Source organism: Schistocerca piceifrons, chromosome 8, assembly GCF_021461385.2.
Source record: "Schistocerca piceifrons isolate TAMUIC-IGC-003096 chromosome 8, iqSchPice1.1, whole genome shotgun sequence".
Lineage (NCBI taxonomy): Eukaryota > Metazoa > Arthropoda > Insecta > Orthoptera > Acrididae > Schistocerca > Schistocerca piceifrons.
The window spans coordinates 335237168-335257886 of NC_060145.1; the positions used below are offsets into that span (position 1 = coordinate 335237168).

The following is a 20719-nucleotide window of genomic DNA, read 5'->3' on the forward strand; positions in this document are numbered from 1 at the left end:
AACTTAGCATCTGGTGATGTAGCAGTGGAAAAGAGAAACACTGATTTGCAGTTTTTGTTATGCAACATTTTTCCTTGAATCAACACTTTAAGCAATATTTCCAGTACACGTAAAATACTGCTCATTTTCTCCTACCACATTCAAATGGATCAAGATGATTCTGAAGAATTACTTTAGCCATGAAGATGTTACCCACATAAGCTGACCTCCATCACTCACCGAAAAGAATATCGATGCCAGAAATAAACAATGGAAGTCACATTACACGTTATATTTACCAGCACACAGATGAATGTTTGGGTCTTTGATACCCACAGTTTATACCATCCTGAGATAATACATTCAAGTTAGGGAATTATGTCAATATCACAGAACATGGTAAAGGAAGACAACTGCCCCATGGTGATTAGAAATTAAATATAAAAAAATTAAACTTACACATTTCCCTATAGCAAACTTAATTTAAATACTATATTACTGGCAAATCAACATTCTAACTTATACTACAAATTTGTGCATATTTTGTTTGATGTTAAGTGTCAATGTACTACTTAGTGTTGGCTTGGTTCACGTTCCAGTGTTGTATATGTGGAAGCTCAATAGTTGTTTATTCACTTGACTAATTTTCAAATTAGGTACAATATCTCAATACCTTTCATAAACTGTGTACATGCAAGGAAATGTTATTGTGATTTTACATAATTGTTTCTATAGTAAAAGCTGCCTTCAGATTACCATTTTCAGCACTGAAAGTTCATTACTGCTCCAAATTATTATATTTTCATTTTATTAACAAATCAAAGTAATTGTGAACATTTTCCCACTATTACTTTGTACGAAATTGTGTTACTGGAAAGTGTATGCAAATCTGTTGCCACACATGCAGTTAAATAAATACAAAATCACTGCTCTTCTAACTATTGTTCAGGTAGTGAACAGGTATTGTTCAACTACTCTAACAGTCAGTTGATTAATACTTAACTCTGTTGTTAGAGTTTCGTTGTGGAATATTCAAGTTTGTGCTACCTACTTTCATTATCATGTGTGACTGCACTGTTTTAAGATCATTAATCAAAATTCAAATAAGCAGAGTGTAGAGGAAGTGGAATAAGTTGTTTGTTAGGATAGTTTGTACACGTCACACCCTAACCAGGAATTTTTATTCAGAAGCAATGGGTTATCAAAATTTGCTGTTTCTATTAGGTGCACACAATCACAGTCAGAATGTAGGTAACATGATGCCCGCAAAAAAATGGTTATTTATGTTCAAGTCCCAGTCCAGTAACATGGCTGCAAATTATTTTCTCAACATGAATAGGGGGAAAAACATTACACCATGCAGTTGATGACATTACCCTTTTACATCTGTGCTATTGTTCATGATACCGTTGGTGCCCATTCCATTACAATGTAAGGCAATACTTTTATTAGGCACCCTGTCTACTACAACCTTGTGATAGCCAAATTCCATATTATAATCATTTTCCAGCTACTACCCTTACTCCCATTTCATAAACTTATCTTTCATGATACTATCCCAGAAACTGCTTGCCCATATGACAGATACTAGTAACTATAATTTGATGTCCATTTTCTTGTTTTTATTAGGCTACAACTGTTTTTAAGGGATAGTGTAAGTGCAAAAACTGCTCATGTTCCTTTCAGTGCTACTCTACAATTTGCACTGTTTACCTTGTGTCAATGTTTGCACTCACACGGTAATATTCAGGGCATATAGTCATTCACAAACCTTCACATGGGTAGTTTTATTTTAATGAAGGCCTCACTGAATAATATGTTTGGGAGACTACTTACATCCCTATCCATGAGCTACAGAATAATATTGATGCAAATAATTTCTGCTCTGGTTAGTCATACATTTTAAGAGCTATGCACAGTTAGTAGAATACATTTCATCAGTTGTGTTGTCACTGGTCCTCGCTGCGTTATATAGAGCTTGTTCTGAAAAAGGGTGAAGGAATATTAAGGACCCAGCAACAAGTTCATTGGAAACAGAGCAAAAGCTTAGATAGTACAAGGATGAGGAAGGAAGGACTATTTCCTTTTCAAAGGAATCAATGCAGCATTTTGTGGATGACAAGGATCATTTAATAAAAAAAAACTGATTTTTTAAAAATCTGTTACAACAATGGTATACAACACTTATTTATTTTTTAACATAATCCCCCCAAGTTCTATGCACTTATGCAAGCACTGGACAAGCTTCTCAATTCCACATGCAAAGAATTCTCAGGGGTGTGTGTGCAGTGATATGGGCCGGGCAAATGCTCAAAGCATTTTGGAATGCCCAAAATCTGAGCATTTATAACAATAGTACTTTAAGTTTTTACTGCTAGAATGTATAATTTACCCATGATGGGATAATGCTCTCAATATTAGACATTAGTAAAGTTAACATTTAAACTTATGTATGTCATTCATTGCCTTTATTACTATGAACAAAACGAAAGTAGTAAGACACTTTACAGCGTGTGTCAAATCTCTGAATATTCCTGAAGAATGATGATAGCAAAATTATTCTGAATGTATTAAGCGGCTGGCATGTTTTTCTTGATGATAAATCTATTTCTAAATGTTAAACTGTTTTCAGTGGCAGAAAAGAAGCAGCAGCTTCGTTGTCACATGTGGGGACATTTGAGACAGACTATAGTTCTCTGTTCTGCTCCTTTCTTTATCCACTTTCATATGACTCCACAGCTGTGAAGATAAAATGAGAACATAAATAAAAAATAATCAATACCCAAGACATTGGAATCACTTGATTCCTTTACTAGTTGATTCCTATAGAATCAGCAGTTCTTGGATTCAGGCAATCAGAATTGGCATGACTCATTCCTAATTAAAATAATAATGGATTTTTTTACTCTAATTTTTTGCAGTGATATAGTATAAGTAAAAATACTACCTACTTAATATAAAATATACTTTTTTCAAGAATTACTTCCAAACCCGAATTTTGGTTTATTTTTTAATTATATACTACCCCAAGAATTGACCTCATTAAAATGTATAGTTATGTTTACAGTCCAATTTATTTCTCCTAATAACTTTTTCCTAATCAGCTTTTTCAACTTGGTTACCCAATCATTTCAGAAGCAGTGTTGCAAAACATGTTTTCCAATACAAAATATTAGTTTAAAATTTTTTATGAGCGCCATTTATCAATTAATCCTTAAAATGCATAAATGCCAGACAGTTATGAATTTTGAGCATTTGCCCAGGCATTTATCATAGGTATTTGCCCCAACTTATAAATCTCCAGGCATTTTACATAACTGTGTGTGCATAACCAGTCATGCACAGCTGCCTGGAATCACCACCATCACCATCACCATCAAAAAACCTTGCGCCATCAGGAGTTTCTTTCAGTGGGTTAAAAATGTGATTATCTAAAGGTGTCAAATCCAATGAAGGCAGAGGGTGGGGCAAGCAGACAAACTTCAGGTCTCCCTGCACACATCCATATGCCTTTCTTTCAATTCTTATGTCAAATGTTTTGCAACCCACATCACACACACTTCTTGAACACAAGTACATCATGAACAATGCCGCTGTCTGATGCATCACTAATGTTCATTGTTGCTGTAACATCACTCACGGGTATACACCTGTTTTTTTGTTTGTTTTTGTTTTTTTTTTTTCCCATAAAACTCATCACCTCTCTAATGTTGTTCCCCGTGACTGCATGACAGTTCTGAGTGTGGTGAATCTTCAGCAGTTGTTACATCCCATTTGAACTCATTTCTCCTCTTGTACGCGTGTGTTTGAATCAGCTTTTAACATTTTGCACTGCCATCCAACAGTGAATTTCGATTCGTTTCAACCCTTTAGCTAATGAAAATATAATGACCGACCCCCCCCCCCCCCCCCCCCCCCAATTGCTCCATGTTGGTGTAAACCTGAAAGGGTGCCACCATCTTGTTTCACTGATCCCAAACATCCTGTTTGCGAGGTAGACATGCCAGCCCCATCTGATAAAAGTTCTAGGACACCACCAAAAATAACAAATAAGCACAAACTTTGTAGAAGTTTTGTAGCTTTTATACAAACTTTCTCGATATTTACTGAATGGAGGTTGTATCTAAATCGAAGGACACATTCACAGCGCAGACTCAACGCTGGCATCAGTGGTCAGGCAGGTACCTCCATATAGCTTTTAAAATGTCGTTAGTTGAGTAGATTACTAATAGCATATGAAGCAAAATCTACGTTCTACGCGTAGTCTGACAACAATAATAGGAGTCTGTTCATACCAAAACTGTGGTTACTGAAAGAAGAAGAGTATTGATGCACCCTTTTAATGTAGACTGTCCACAATGTTGTTAGAACAACAGTTAAAAAATTATCAACAACACTTTTTCAGAGTTACGAATGTCGCAACATATATTATTGAATCAAAATAAAGATATAAAGATTCAATCCAAAATTATATATGTAATACGTTGAACATCAATTCACAGGCCTACTCACTCTGATGTAATATTTTGTCAATTTTTATCAACATCTACTTCACATAATACATCAACCACCTGCAGATTTTTGTGCCAATGTTATAAAGGAAAAAAGAAAATTATAAATTAAATAAAACAGAGGAACTAATTTCAAAAAATTATTTCACTAGTATTCTTCTCTACAAAGCAGTTGTGATGATCCATGTGCCTCTGGTCCCAGATAACCGTGTCCGAAAATGGCTGAAATAAGTGCATGTTTAAAATCATCATTTGTAGTTCTCATAAAATTATTTTCTGCATATGGTGGTTTCATTGGTAGCATACTTGCAAAACATTTGGATGACCTGTTCTAGAACACTGTTCAAGTGTATCGAATCCATACCAAATAAGACTATCAGCAGACACTGAAAGTATACAAAGAAAGGCAACATCAATGGTCATATGTTTGACCCAGGAGATTGTAGTAGAAATGCAGAAAATACTGAACTGTCAGACTCTTGAATTCAGACACAAGCTAGGTCTCGAAAGATCACTTACAAAGTTTCAAGTACAAATATTAGGTGAACAATCTAGGAATATACTACAGCTCCCTAGGTATTGCTATTGCAATGATTATGAAAGTAGGATTAATCTAATTACAGCTTGTGAAGAATCATTTAAATAGTTATTTTTTTACACACCACACATGAATGGAACAGGAAGAAACCTTAATGTATGATACAATGGGAAGTACACTCTGCCACGCACTTTACAGTGGTTTGCAGTCTGCAGAGTATGGATGAAGATGGAAATGTAGCAACAAGGAGCAGCCAAACACAGTACTGCTAACATGACAATGAAGCAGCTAATCACAGCTGAAGCTTCAGGACTGCTGGCAGTGATTATTGCTCCAAACACAAATCAGGTTGATATCCTTGCCTGTGAGGATTGTAGTGAGCAGCACAGCGAGCAGTGATGGTGCAAGTTAAACGTGTCTGTAAGAATCAGTCTGTTTGTTTCTCCATTGCCGGGTCATGCCAGCTATGTGCGAACAGCGTGGTGGCAACATAAACACACTATAAGACTGGACTTCAAGTCCCATTGCCTTAACCACTAAGCCACATTTCACACTGTGCATCTTGCTCCAAACTTCCTATAGCATGAAAAATTCAAATAAATAACACTGAGAATACTTAAGAACTTCAACAGTGCAATCAAATTCAGATTATTGGGTGTACATCAAGTGTTTGGTCCTTTTATGTACAAGTATGGAAGTAATGTAATTATATGTTTTGATGCAAAATATTTAATTTGGAGAGAACTGTTGACACTAGAAAATCGCAAAATGGCTTGCCACAAGGTGGGGTATGAATTTACATTACAAATTAATGGTTCAAATGGCTCTGAGCACTATGGGACTTAACATCTATGGTCATCAGTCCCCTAGAACTTAGAACTACTTAAACCTAACTAACCTAAGGACAGCACACAACACCCAGTCATCACGAGGCAGAGAAAATCCCTGACCCCGCCGGGAATCGAACCCGGGCGCGGGAAGCGAGAACACTACCGCACGACCATGAGCTGTGGACTACAAATTAAATAACAGTTCATAATGAATTTAAGATAGAAAGTAAAATATGATCAATAACATTTGAACAAAATATGATAGTGGAAAATCTACAGTATGACAGATGCCTGGGTTGCCACAAGGTCTGGAAATCTGAGAATTTCAGATGTGTCAGGGAAATTTGGAAAAAACACTGGAAAAATCTCGTTTTGTCTCTGTAGACGAAATGGTTTGTTTATTGAAATGTTAGATATTGTCGCTGGCTAGGCACAGCTGACTACTTGTGCTGCTTCCCTACTCCATCATTCCTACTGCTTCTCACCTTCCTATCACTCCCCTCAGCTTGTAGTCAGTGCTGCCACCACTTCTTGTCACTGGCCTAGCAGCTGCCGAAGAGAAACACGAGTGGTTTGTTTGGATCTGATTCTCAGAAAGTGTAGACGCAGTGGCTGGAGATGGTGGTCAAGTATGCACGAGTTGTCCGAGTGATTGTGTGAATGTGTGCATGCTATCTTTTCTGACAAAGGCTGTGGCTGAAAATTTAGTTGTGAGAGTGTGATTTGTCTTTACTACATGACTATCTGTGGCTCAGCGATCATCTTCAGGATGAGTTCCTACCTATCCTCATTAGTATTGATTCTCAGAGTATTTGCACAAGTTATCCGTTGCATGGATGGTCTAATTTCATCAACATGGTGTCTGTGACATGTGAATAGCTGGCCACAGAAGTGGACTTCCATGATGGGCCACAACCATAGGCCATTTTTGTGTGTATCTCTAACAGACTGGGCCTGCTGATCTGAAGCCCATTGTTTCCAACTAATGTGCAGGCCTTGCCTGTCAGATCTAGTCTCACCAATCTGCCAGCAGGCCAGGTACGTTTGTGTGTGGCGTAATTCGGCAGATTTTTGTGGTTTATCCATGGACTCATGAGTGCGGTGCTCCTTGGCAGGCCAGAGACCTTTCAGAAACTGTGACTGTCTCACTGCAAGTACAGTGTAGCATTTTATGGACATTTTATTTATTCTAGTACATTTTGGCACTTCGAGAGTAGTTTATATATTAGAAAGTATGGATGATGAGAAGAAGAAAATTGTGGTGGTCATTGGCAGTTTGTACGCTATGCACTCGTGTATTTCTTGAAAGAAAAACCACACAATACCTGTAAAATAATAGACATAATACAGTGGGTAATAATGGACAACACTGAACATAGTAGAACCAATATTTTATTGGCAGTCGCCTACAGTGTTGGTTTACACGCTTCCCTGCCTTACACATTTCTTTCACGAGGCCTACATTTTTCTGAGGTTATTTCTGAAAACAGTGAAGGTATTTTAAATCTATCTTGTAACTCCTACGAAATGCATATTTTTGCCACCACATATGTTTTGTTTTATTGAAATAAAATAATATCAGTGGTCTTAATGAAACATATACCATTTGACTTGCTTCCTCTGTCTAAAAACAGTTTATTACAAAGGATCTTTGCTCACACATTGATAAATACAGAAGTACTTACTTTTTTTGGTCAATTTGTGCCTTTTCTAAACATTGAGATCTCAAAATTTTTCAGGGAAAAATGCTAAAACTTGTCTGGATATCAGGGAATTTCACTTGGGGAAACTTGTGGCAATGCTGGACACACTGTGTTTGAGAACATTTACGGAATTTCTTCATCGGGAAAAAGTGAATGAGGGGAAACATTATAAAGTAGTTTTAGAAATACATATCAGGATCACTGCTCCACAAGACACATGATGCAAAAAACAAAACTATAACGATAATGAGCAGATAGTTGAGATAGGAATTACTAGATTTTGTGAAGAATATAAGACTATTTTAATAAAACATAATGGCATTTGCACAGTTTATCTGAAATATATAATAAATACTACCACAACACAATTTGGTAGGTGATATTATGGTAGACAGAAGAACCAACAGTAGCCTCTATTGAAGTTAAAACCTTAAAGTATCTTGAAGTCTCAAGGATGAATAGTTATTAAGTTTTGAAGGGAGTATTAATGTATGAATAACATTACATTAATTTTAACAAAGTTATTTATTAATAAATTACAAGCACGACTGTAGCTTTAGGGGCTACAATATAACAGGACAATGTACAAAACAAGCACACAGGTAACTGTCTACAGCTGCTATCTCTTTCTTTTCTTTGATTTCAAACCCTTTTTCTTGGCACTTCCAGGTTTATAACTCGTTGAAGGTTTCTCCCATGTTGTGGTGTTATCTAGAGAAAGAGCAGCTAATGCAGTTACTGGTGTCTCCGAGACATCCATAGTTTCTTCAGTTTCACTTTTGGAAAACATACTTTTGGATGCCTTATTTGACACAGATGAGAATAATGTTCCTGAAGATGATTTCTTTCCAACTGAGCCTTCTTCAGTTTCAGTTTTGGCCTCAGTACTGTCAGATTCCTTTTCTGGAACAGCTTGCAGCAAAGGTCTTGAAGAAAATCTCTTTTCCACTAAAACACACAAATGAGACCGACTGATATATAATGCTTCATATGATTAATATGCACCAAATCATTACTTAATACTAAGATGTTTTTGTTATTTGCACGAATATGCTTATGTTAATACTTTAAAATATAGGTGCATGTTTTATTACAAACTTACACACATTCTTCGTGTATCTCATTCATAGCACAGGGGTAACACTTCTTCAGTAAACATTTCACCAATGCCTAAGTCATGTGGAATACTACCGAAAGAGTAACTCTACAAACGGACATCAGCAACATAAGTGGTTGGTTCAATGATCTATACCTGTCTCGATGTATCTGCTTTACTAAGCACTCTCTACGACAATTAGAGGATATAGTACACAGGGTGACCAGGAGAAATTGTCATTATTCAGGAATGACAGGAATGCCCATTCGGAGCAAAAAAGTCATGGGCTCTAAAATGCAGAGTTTGAGCACAGTGAAACATTTTTGTACTGGACAAGTCCTCATAGATCTCAAGAAAAGGATTTTATAGCCCATGTGTACCACGCTTTATTTTGGGTGGTCATTCCTGTCATATCCCTGAAATATTGACCATTCCTCATGAGACACACTGTATAATAATACTGTTGACAACTGTTCATTTTTACAGGTGTTCCACACAGCCTTTAATGACTTCAGGTTGGAATTTTCTTTCCTTCAAGGGAGATGGAAACAGTAATTGGCTGTAAAGGCACTACTTGACAGTCTTAAGACAAATCAATGTAATTGGAAAAACAATGGTGAATATAAATCAGTTCAGCCTAGAGGAGGTAACTGTTACCCCATATTCTGTTATATAATCCAGTTATTCTGCCTCCATATATCTTATGTATTTCTACTGGAGCAGGTCCCATAATGATTCCCATTATATTTATAGCATCTGCAAGTGTGGATATTTTATCTGACAGTGGGGGATGGCCCAACCCCACCCACAAGAGCAGTTGTCAATGATACAATGGTAATTACAAGACCCCCCTGACTACATGAAGAGGTGGGTTTAAGCAAAAATAACACTCTGGGAATGTGATGTTACAGAAATTGCTTTCAGTTTCAGTTACCTAATATTTTCTGTCTATTTCTTTCTTAGGTCCCTGTTTTCTTCATTTCGTACCTGCCATCACACTAAGCCCTAATTCCATTTTAAAAGCTTACTCTTGATCTCCCTCCCCCCCCCCCCCCCAAACAAAAAAAAAAAAAAAAAAAAAAAAAAAGACACCACCCCTTCTGATTTTCTGAGGGGCTGAATCTCCAAAGCTTTCGTTCTTTCTTTTTTTATCCTATTTGTTATTTTATGTCCTCATTTCTTCTGCTTCTTGTCTAACAACATCTACACTACACTCCTACATCCGGTTATTTCAACTTATTGTCAGCTGTGCTTGCCATTGCTTGCAAAATTAAGAAACCAAATTTTGTTACATTGCTATACCAGTTTATATCCTGTCCAGCCTCCCACATGCTCCAAATACCTGAACAAATTTATTGGCAAATACTTCAATTCTCCTTTCCTTTCTACCTTCTCAGGTAAGACACTTTTACACTTCAATCTATTCATCTTTGTGTTTAACTACTGATTCTACAATCTTTCACTATTTAACTGGAATAAAACGGGGGAGAACATAACTTGAGAAAGAACTTACCTAAAGCCCCCCCCCCCCCTCCCCTTCCACATTATACCAGCAACATAAAAACTGAGATACTTCTCCCTCATTCACCACACACACACAAAGACACCCACATGACAACCATATTTTTGTAATTTTTTATATTTATGATAAGAAGTTCAAAACCGAAATATCCATCAGTCGAAGCAGTTCTGTGCAACTCTAAGAAGAGTCCCGAGAAAATTGAAGTTTTCCCAAGGATCCTTAATAACCAGCTCAGTCTTCCAACGAGTCTTATGGCCCTGCGGTAAAATGCTCGCCTGCCATGTTGACGCTTTGTGTTGGATTCCAGTCAAATGCACATTTTTAAACAAAGATGCTTGTTCTGTGAGTGTTTCAGTGAAGTGTGGGGATCACTGAATTAAGTCTCATTTTTGTCACTATTTTTCTTGTCTTTTTCTATTTAGTTTGAATACCTACACCACTTCAATATAAAATTCATCAAATATGTGCTAATTAATATGTAAATAATAGCCATTTTTATTGAAAATGACTACAGTCCAAATCCATGTACACTTATTTGACAAGGAGAGCACGTCTTCTTGTTTCAAATTATATACTGCACTCAAAAATATGGTTTCACTGCAAATATAAATCTTTATATAACTGTAGTTTATAAAACACTGTTAATAAAGATTGTTTGAATAAAAAAACATAATGAATTATTTTTTCATCTTTATATATTTTAGGCTTCATGGAAATGCTCACAGAACATTTCTTTGTTTAAAAATATGTATCAGTCGTGAATTGAACTCCATGCACACATGGCTGGTAAACATTCTACTTCGCAGTTGCGAGACCTATTCAGGTGGGTCGCCAGACGATTTTTAAAATACTGAAGTAAAATATCTTACCAACTGAAAACATGAAATCTTATTTCAAGAGGAAAGTTTTATAATCTGAACAGTTATATACAAAATCATATCATTCTAAGCGATAAACTGTAGCGGCTTAATAACTGCTCTGGGCGAAACGAGAACAGGGCAGGCACAGGACTCATTGGTAATTGTGATAATGCAACACCACTTTCCCTTCCACTTACAACAATGACTCATGACTGTGAGTGCGTGCTTTGTTTGTTGGTATAGTGTGTGCATGCGTGTTTATTGTGGCCACTTGTTTCATTTTATTTCACTATGGATGTGTGGATTAAAATGGGATCGTTCTGTTAAAGACAGACTTCAAGTAATTACGACGAATCTTCCACACCCCGTACCAGTGCATAATGCAATACACCTAAAGGTGCCTGTGTTAGTGGGCTGAACTCCTTCCAGAAGAAGTCAAAATTTTGCTTTCGTAAATACAATGATTGTTATTTGAAATATGGATTTGTATTTTTTCGCACACATCAAGAGACACTTCCTCAGTGTGTTGTGAGCTTTGAAGTACTTACTAATGAGAGTATCAAACCCTCAAAACTGAAAAGCCATTTATCAAAGAAACATCCAGAATACGTAAGTAAGTCAATCAATTTTTTCCAAAACAAAAAACGAGAATTTTTAAAATCAAAATCAGTGATGACAAACTCGACTTCTGGAGAACAAAATAAGCAAGTTACAATTGCTTCATATCGACTGTCATTATTGATAGCCAGAATAGGGGCAGCTCTCATCATAGGAGAGGATATTATTTTACCAGTGGCCAAAATGATATCAGATGCTTTATTTAGCGAAATGCACACAAGACTAACTGACAAAATACCCCTATCAAACACAATGGTAAAGAGAAGGATCAATGAAATGTCAGAATTTGTAAAACAGTCCATGATCACAGTTTTCAAGCAAAGTGACTACTACTACTTTTCACTTCAGCTTGATGAAAGCACAGATATAACTGACGAGTCTGTTCTTTTAGCTTTTGTTACGTTTGAATTTAATGGGAGTATAGAAGAAGAAATGCTCTTTTGTAAATGTTTGCCATGACAACAATAGGGGAAGAATTTTTTTAAATGTCTTGATGGTTTTATGGTAAAAAATGAAATAGAGTGGACAAAATGTGTTGCACTGATGACTGATGGTGCCCATGCTATGTCACGTTTACTCAGATTTTATTGCCAAAGTTAGGGCACTTGCCTCTTCTGTTCAGTGGACTCACTGTAGCCTGCACAGATAGGCTCTTGTGCATAGGGGTCTGCCTGAAAGCCTAAAGAAAATCATTAATGATGCAGTGAAAATTGTGAATTTCTTTACATCTAGACCTCAAAATTCAAGATTGATGATGAGATGGGCAGTGAACACAAAACAATTCTCCTTCACTGTGAAGTACGCTGGTTATCAGGAGGGAATGTGCTATCAAGATTATTTGAGCTTCGAGATGAGCTGAGAATCAGCCTGTTGGAGCACAAAAGTGATGCAAAATCTGTGAGCAGTTTCTTGGACATGTTAAATGAGGAAAACTGGCTAATAGTCTTTCATATTTGGGTGACATATTCAGTGCTCTTAATAGCCTCAACTTATCGCTGCAAGGGAAGGATGTCCACAAGTTCTATGTCCAAGATAAAATAGAACCAACTATTAAAAAAACTTGAAAGATGGGGCAGTAAAGTGAAAAAGAGCTGTTTTGATGCATTCCCACACCTCAACGATTTCTTAGAAACATGTGGAATGAAAATTAATGAGGAAACAGCAGCTGCCATGAAGGAACATCTTTAAGCACTGACCTATAGTTTCCGGTACTTATTCTGAAATAATTTTACTAGAAATCATTTAGATTTGAAGTATTCCTTATTAAACATGTTCCTAATTTTCCTGTTATTGTTTTTCACCCAATACAGAAAAGTACAATTAAGTTCAACCACCTCCATTTTCAAAATGATAGTTAGGTCGCTCCCACATAGCGAACAGAAAAGAATCAGATAGTTTCACGTTAATGCCACTAATAGTTGTTTGCTTATTCAAGAGTGTTACTTAACCCTTTCAGGACGCGAGGCCCGTATATGTGGCCCAATGTGGCAGTCGCTATGTGATGCGAGGCCCGTATACATGGCCCGATTATCATGTTACACACCCAGCGCTGTATCTAAGGACTGGCTTGGATTATCGACACGGGACGGGACACATTCTGTTGGGAAAAATGTGAACTACACGCAGAGCGCGGGTGATCGGCGCATGCTCAACCCTTCTCCTCCCAGTCTTCCCCTCAGCACTCTGCTAATTGGTCACACTGTTGCTAGGGAGCTCGTGACACCTGCAGTCATGTTTATGTTTGCACTTCAGTGATTTATTGTCTTCCGAATGAAGTGGTGATTTTCGTGTTAGGAGCTACATAATTATGGCTCGTTTATCTAATATGGACATTGAGAGTTTGCTGAATGACAGTAATGAAGAGTGGAATATAGATGAAGATGATGGTGAGAGTGAGTGGTCAGGAAGTATTGATGATGATGATGATGATGATGAAAAAGATGAAGAGGAAGATGAAAAGGGAAATGAAGAAGAAAATGAGGAAACCGTCGTTGAAGAAAATTAAGAGGACGGTGGTGATTTGAATGACGGCAGTGGCACGAATAGTTGTGCTCATCGGGGCAGAGGTGTATGGACAGATATTACAGGAAAAGGGGAGCTTCCTAATGATATCGATTTTGTGCCACAAAGAGAAAAAATTTCTGAAGCAGTGACAAATTGTAGGAGTTTCCTAGATTTCTTCCAACTATATTTTTCTGATGAACGTTTGAATGACACTGTAGCCAAGACAAACCGATACGCCCGTGATAAGATTGAAAAAATGAGCCCCTGAAACCCTGTTCGCAGTGGAAAGGCTGGCATGATGTGACTGATGGAAATAAAATCTTTTTGGGTACCATTCTCAACATGGCAATGAATGAAAAAAGTGACATAAAAGCCTACTTTTCTACTGATTGGACAACAAAGCCGGACTTTTTTCCAGAAGTAATTTTCCGTGACCAATTTTTGCATCCGGGCTTTTCAAATTTGTCCTCCGGCTTCTCAGGGCTCATCAAAGTTAGCTACTCAAGCCCAAAAAGTGAAGAATGTTGCCGATTTCATTGACAGCAAGTGTCGAGAGCACTTTTCTCCAGGAAAAAAGTTGCAGTGGATGAGCCTACCGCCTGTTTCAAGGGAAGAACTGCGTTCAAGTGCTATAATCCTCAGAAACCGACGAAGTGGGACCTACGAGTCTACGTCCTGGCCAATTACGAAACAGGATACATTTCAACATTTGAGCCGTACTATGGGTCTCCTACGACGGAGTCCTTGGTGCGCTCTGAACTTCCCTTTATGTCCCGAATCGTCCTTCATTTGTTTGTGTGACTACAGCAAGATTGCCCGGCTCAGGGGGGGCATATGTACACAGACAGATATTATACAAGCTTACAATTGGTGGAGGAACTGAAGAAAGAAAAAAACTCATCTAACCGGGACAATAATGGCAAACCGTAAAGGTTTACCAGTCAACATAATTAGCTTATTTCACTAAATATTTTGCAAAATAGAACTATACAAATTTTACTATTTTTTTTACTTGCAGGTAAAGGGAAAAAAGCTGGCAAAACTAAAAAAGAGCGATGTGAAGGCGTTCGAGAACGCAGTGGCAGATATTCTAGAGTGGAAAGACACAAGGCCGGTTATTATGGAATCTACTCATCACAAAGATGCTATGCAATAAATCACCCACAAAAAGCAGGGAGGCAGTGAAGAGGTGATCCAGAAGCCATCAATGATTTGTGACTACACGGCAAATATGGGAGCCATAGACAGAGCCGATCACTATTGTGCGTCGTACCATTTTGCCAGAAAATCCCTCAAATGGTGGAGGAAAATTTTCTTCTGGTTATTCGAGGTATGAGATTCACTTTTCTAATACGTCTTGACCTACTTAGTAAATTTTTATTTTGACAAAAGGGGAATTATTTGGCTAATTTCAGGTGGGGATCGTCAATGCTTACTTGCCATATGTCATCATAGCAAAGAAAAGAGGAGAGGAACCAAAGAGTTATTTGCAGTTTCGAAAGAGTCTCGTTAAGGAGCTTGTGGGCAGCGTCAGGGCTCAACCAAACCCATCGAGGAAGAGGCCACGCTCTGAGCCTGGTGACCTACACAGGATGGGCGGCCTGTACCATGCTATCGCAAGAATGGACACCGGAAAACAGGGTGACTGCGTCATTTGCAGTGATCGCTCCAAGCCAGGAGAGCGAAAACGCTCCCCCGTTTGTTGCGAAACTTGTCCGTCCAACCCTTCTCTTCGTGTGCCTGAGTGCTTCAACAGGTATCACAAAGTAGCAAAGTACTGAAAAGACTTAAATATGGTTGCCTATCGAAAAATCAATATGCTAAAGTTGTAAAATTTGTTTTAAGCAAATTTTATGAAATTTTGTAGTTTATTGACATAGATCAAATTTGTCATCCCTCCAAATGGACTTTTTATTTTTCTTCCCACGGACGTCCCATAAAAGATAAAATTGTACTTCATATGTCGTTTTAAAGCTAAAATTTTAAAGAATAAGATACAACTAATTTTAATATGTCTAATTCAATGCATCACCTCTCAACTTTAAAAAAAACACCACACACAAACATACACACAAAATTCAAGCTTTCGCAACCAATGGTTGCTTCATATATATATCATTTTTTTCTGTTTTAACACCACTGCCAAGTCAAAAAGTGCCTGATATGGAATAATGAAAATTGTATGCCAGTAAAGAGCATGTTTTAAGCTTTATTTTAAAAATTAAGCTTTATTTTAAAAATTACACCAATAAGTCAAAAACTGTAGATTTTGTAAGCAACGAAAAAAACCTAAGGGATGTGGAACCTGCACAGCACCGCCAAATTGCTCTGCCTTGGGGAAATGCGCTCCGTCCCGAAAGAGTTAGTACTGATTTCTTGTTGTAGGCATTACTTTCCAACGATTCCTAATGAACTACTATGGATAAGAAATGCGTCTGAAGAGGACAACCTTAGAAAGTTAAAACTTTCGGCACCTGTGGAAGATTCCCTGATAGAACTATCATGTGATTCTTCTTTGAAAACTTTACTTCAAGAATTAAGCTTAATCCCATTTGGATCACATTAAAGGGAGAGTATTGGGTGCTTGCAAATATAGCTTTGAAGGAACTAATGGAATTCACAACTACTTACTTATGTAAATGTTTTTTTGTTTTAAGTATAGAAACAAACTTCGCGTGGCAAACAATTTACGACTAAAACCAACAAGCTTCAATCCAGATACAGAAAGTGGCATTGACACCAAGACTAAACAATACCACAAATCTCATTAAGTTCTCCGTATAATCTGCATGAAATAAAATTCTAATGGGCCACAATATTGTTTTGTTTTTTCCTTTAATTATGTTCCCTTCACCATTTTCCAAGTTATTGTTCAGCAAAGCATTTTTTTTGTACAATACTGAGTTCAGGTTCATATTATATATAATTTTTATATTATTGTTAACTACTGCGTAGTGACAGAGCATACATATGTATATACTGAGTCATGAAAATGTTTCCAGAAAAATAATGGGTCATGTTACAAAAAAGTGGGGGACCACTGGTCTAAGGTATTAAAGATGATCAGAAAACTTCAGTCAATTTTCTCAAGAACTTTTGAGAGTTGCAGTGGCCTGCTTTGTAGGGCAGATATTTGGGTTCTGAACTCACTCTCTCTCTTTCACACACACACACACACACACACACACACACAGTAATTCAATTGGCTTATCAGATAAAAGTGTGCATGAATTTGGAGTGTAGCTGAAAATAGAACAGCTGTAATTACAAATGTTTAAAGAATATTGTTTAAGGCAAAGGCAATTTAACTTGTCTTTCCTGACCCAAAACTACTTTTGATATATTAACACTACTTACTTTCATTGTATTCCGCTACACTGATGGTACTGAGAAACAGTGCACACTTACCAGTAGAATATTGCATGAGATCAAGAACACGGAAATTACAATCACTCTTTTCACCGCCAACACAGAAAAGAAATGGGGCATCAGGACAAGCATCTAGACACTGGATAGCCCCCATATTGTACGTTTTCTCAGCGACATGTACAGGCGTGTCTTCTGAAATGTCCCACACACACACTTTCTTGTCACTGCCTGCTGTAACAAGGAGGCCAGGGCAGGAACAGCTCAGAGACAGTCCTGTAATAAAACATGCAAGGAAAACCCAATGAAATGGCACAAAATTGTACAAATAAATAAATAATATAGTGATTTGATATGAGACATAAATCTAGCAATTTCAAATAAAATAGAAATTTGCCTGGAAAAGCTAATGATGAACAGACATATTACACTGGTTTTTACATTAGATATGGAACAAATGAAACATACAAGGTGTGATCAAAATGTGATGGTAATTTTTGTTTTTATTAAAGAATCATTTATTCATTAACATCAACTTTGTCCCCTTCAAAGTAAGCTCCCTGAGATATAACACACTTGGCCAGTGCTTTTCACACTCTTAGAAGCACTTCTGGAACTCACTTTTTGTTAAGGTGTTCATCTCCTTCAGTGATTCTGGTTTTATCTCATCAATGGTGGCAAAACAACATCGTTTCATGTTCTCTTCAGCACTGGGAACAGAAAGAAGTTGCAGGGGACTGTCTGACAAATATGGTGACTAGGGCAACATAATGGATTTGTTTTTGTCAAAAAATCATGAGCAAGTATTAAGGTGTGAGGTGAAAGATTATTGTGATGCAATTTCCATGAGTGGTTTTGTCACAATTCTGGTTGTTTTCCTCACATTGCTTCATGAAAATGACACATAACTTCCAGGTAGTATTACTTATCAGCCATATGATCATAAGGCAGGACCCAATATGCACTATCTCATTGTAATCGAAGAAATCGGTTAGAAGAATCTTCACATGACTGAGCTTGTCGAATTATTATTGGTCTTGGCATTTCAGACAGTTTCCGCTGAGAAAATTGGGCCTTGGTTTTGACACCGTACCCATATGCCAATGTTTCTTCACCTGTCATAACCTTCTTTAGAAGTTATGGACTGTTGTCAACTTCATTTAGCAATTCTTGGGCAATGTGTGTGCAACATCGTTTTTGGTAAAATTCAACAATTTTTGAAAAAACTTTGCTGCTACATGTTTCATGCCCAAAACACCCGAACAAATTACTTGGCATGAGCCAAGGGTTTCTCCAAGATCATCAGCAACATCTCTGATGGCAACTTTCCAGAACCATTTCCTTTACTACTTCCACATCATCAGTAATTGATGTGCAAGGGCTTCCAGGCCAGTTGTCATCTTCATTGTCTTCTTGACCCTTTTTGAAACATTTATACCACTTGTAAACTCATGTCTTCCTCCTAGTAGATTCAACAAAAGCCACAATCAATATTTCAAATGTAGTGCTGCACTTTATTCAATTTTTCAAACACATTCTTTGCTCCATTTTTCTGAAAGTAAAAATTCACCGAGCACTCGAAAACATGAAAAAGTTTCTCAATCGTCAACAATAAACTAAATATTCAAAACAACTCTAAACATGAACGTACATCAGGAACGTCTGTACCAACAAGATAAAATACAAAAATAAATAAATCACACAATGGAAAATGCAGGATGGACTGCAACAATATTATGAAAATGAAAGTTGCCATTAACCATCTAGCGGAGACGCTGAGTTACAGATAGGCACAACTACAAGATTGTCACACATAGAGCTTTCGGTCCGTGAGGCATTTATCAAACACACACACACACACACACACACACACACACACACACACACACACACACGAGACTGCATCCTCAGGCAACCAGAGCTACACTGCGAGCAGCAGCACCAGTGCATGATGGGAGTGGTGGCTGGGTGGAGGTAAGGAGACCTAGACGCAAGACCTGTCACATACATCTTCCCACCACCACCTACCCCAGTCTAGTCACAAACATTAAAGGCAGGGCCACCTGCGAAACCAGTCATGTGATCTACAAGCTACACTGCAACCACTGTGCTGCATTCCATGTGTGCATGAAACCAACAAGCTGTCTGTCCACATGAATGGCCACTGACAAACTATGCTCAAGAAACAAGTTGATCACCCTGTTGCTGAGCACACAGCCAAATACAGCAGCCTTCATTTCAATGACTGCTTCACAGCACGTGCCATACGGATCCTTCACACCAACACCAGCTTTTCTGAACTGCGCAGGTGGGAATTTGCCATGCAATATATACTATGTTCCTGTAGGCCAACTGGCCTCAATTTTCGTTAGTCATTGTTCTCACCCATCCAGCCTTCCTGTTCCCATTCAAGTATTGTACAGGCCCCATTCCACCATCACACCCAGTCTCTTCACGTCTCTCCTTTTCTGATACCCTCGCCACCTCCCCACCTCTCCTCTGCCCTCTGTATAGCCTCCCGACTACTCATAACTGCCCTACCCTCTCTCTACCTCATCCCTGCATGCTGCCCAGGAGCACTGCCCGCCACCCCTACCTGCCCCATCCTCCTTATCTTCACCCAGCTGTCACTTCCATCATGCACTGGCGCTGCTACTTTCAGTGTGGCTACAGTTGCCTGACACTGCAGTCTCGTGTGTGTGTGTGTGTGTGTGTGTGTGTGTGTGTGTGCGCGCGCGCGTGCGCGTGTGCACCTCTATTTTTGATGAACACCTTACAGGCCAAAAGCTTTATTTGTGACAGTCTTTATGTTGTGATTGAGTCAGCATCTCCGCTAAATGGTGAGTGGCAACTTTCCTTTTCATAATATTGATAAATAAATAAATGAAAATCAGGTGCATAAAACCATCAGTATTAAAAAATTCCTGTTACTTTTTGATAACATCTCGTACGTGCAAAAACAAACATAGTTCTCATGTCGACCTCAGTACTGCATAAGCACCAGAGTCTTCCTTTAAAGGTAGTTTAACATTTCATTCAACATGATGTCAGAAATGATAAAATGCACCCGCCCCCTTTCAATTTAGTTGCTCTGGCAGAATAAAGAGTTCTTAGAAATACAGTAATTTAATTCTGTCCCAGCATTATTTATTGATTTCTTGTTGTTCAACACGCGAAGAAAGTTGTCTTCTTTATTTCTTTATATAATCAAATACAAAGCAAGTTTTCTCTGGAGTCAACTGATACTAATCAACAATTAAAGTTAAAGGAATAGGTTATGGCACAGCAGCACTAGCAATTACCTGCAACTTCTCCATGGTGTGCAGCCAGCTGCCAAATCGCTTTCTCATTACGACAGTCAACACAATATACTGTTCCACTTTCTGTTCCTGCCTGTACAATAACATTTAGTTATTAAAACTGCATTCATATTGTTCTTTAATACAGAAAACACCAAAAGTATGAAAGAAAGTTAATTATGGATGTTAGCAAAAGTAACAGGCCACCAAGGTGGAAATAATATGAACAACAATTAAGTGGATACCCCATCATCACTTGTCTTTCAGGTAAAAGCAGGATGTGGAAAATGTGGTTTTTATGCACATGGGGGTAGGGTGGTTGCGGTGGTGGTCTGCTGTATAGAAATTTGGGGACAAAATAAAAGAAAAGCAGTCTGGGGAAATGGGCAACTC

The 20719-nt window shown here is 37.9% G+C and overlaps 1 protein-coding gene across 1 annotated transcript in view; it reads right to left on the bottom strand.

The window, feature by feature from the left end:
* Positions 1 to 8067: 8067 nt before the first annotated feature.
* Positions 8068 to 20719, bottom strand: part of LOC124712014 (periodic tryptophan protein 1 homolog) — a 55262-nt gene continuing 42610 nt past the window's right edge. The window contains exons 9-11 of the mRNA XM_047242306.1: positions 20330 to 20420; positions 17070 to 17303; positions 8068 to 8509 (exon numbers count right to left, since the gene is read on the bottom strand). Of these exons, the coding sequence (XP_047098262.1) occupies positions 8181 to 8509; positions 17070 to 17303; positions 20330 to 20420 (654 nt within the window). The 3' untranslated portion in view covers positions 8068 to 8180. The remainder of the gene's footprint in view (positions 8510 to 17069; positions 17304 to 20329; positions 20421 to 20719) is intronic.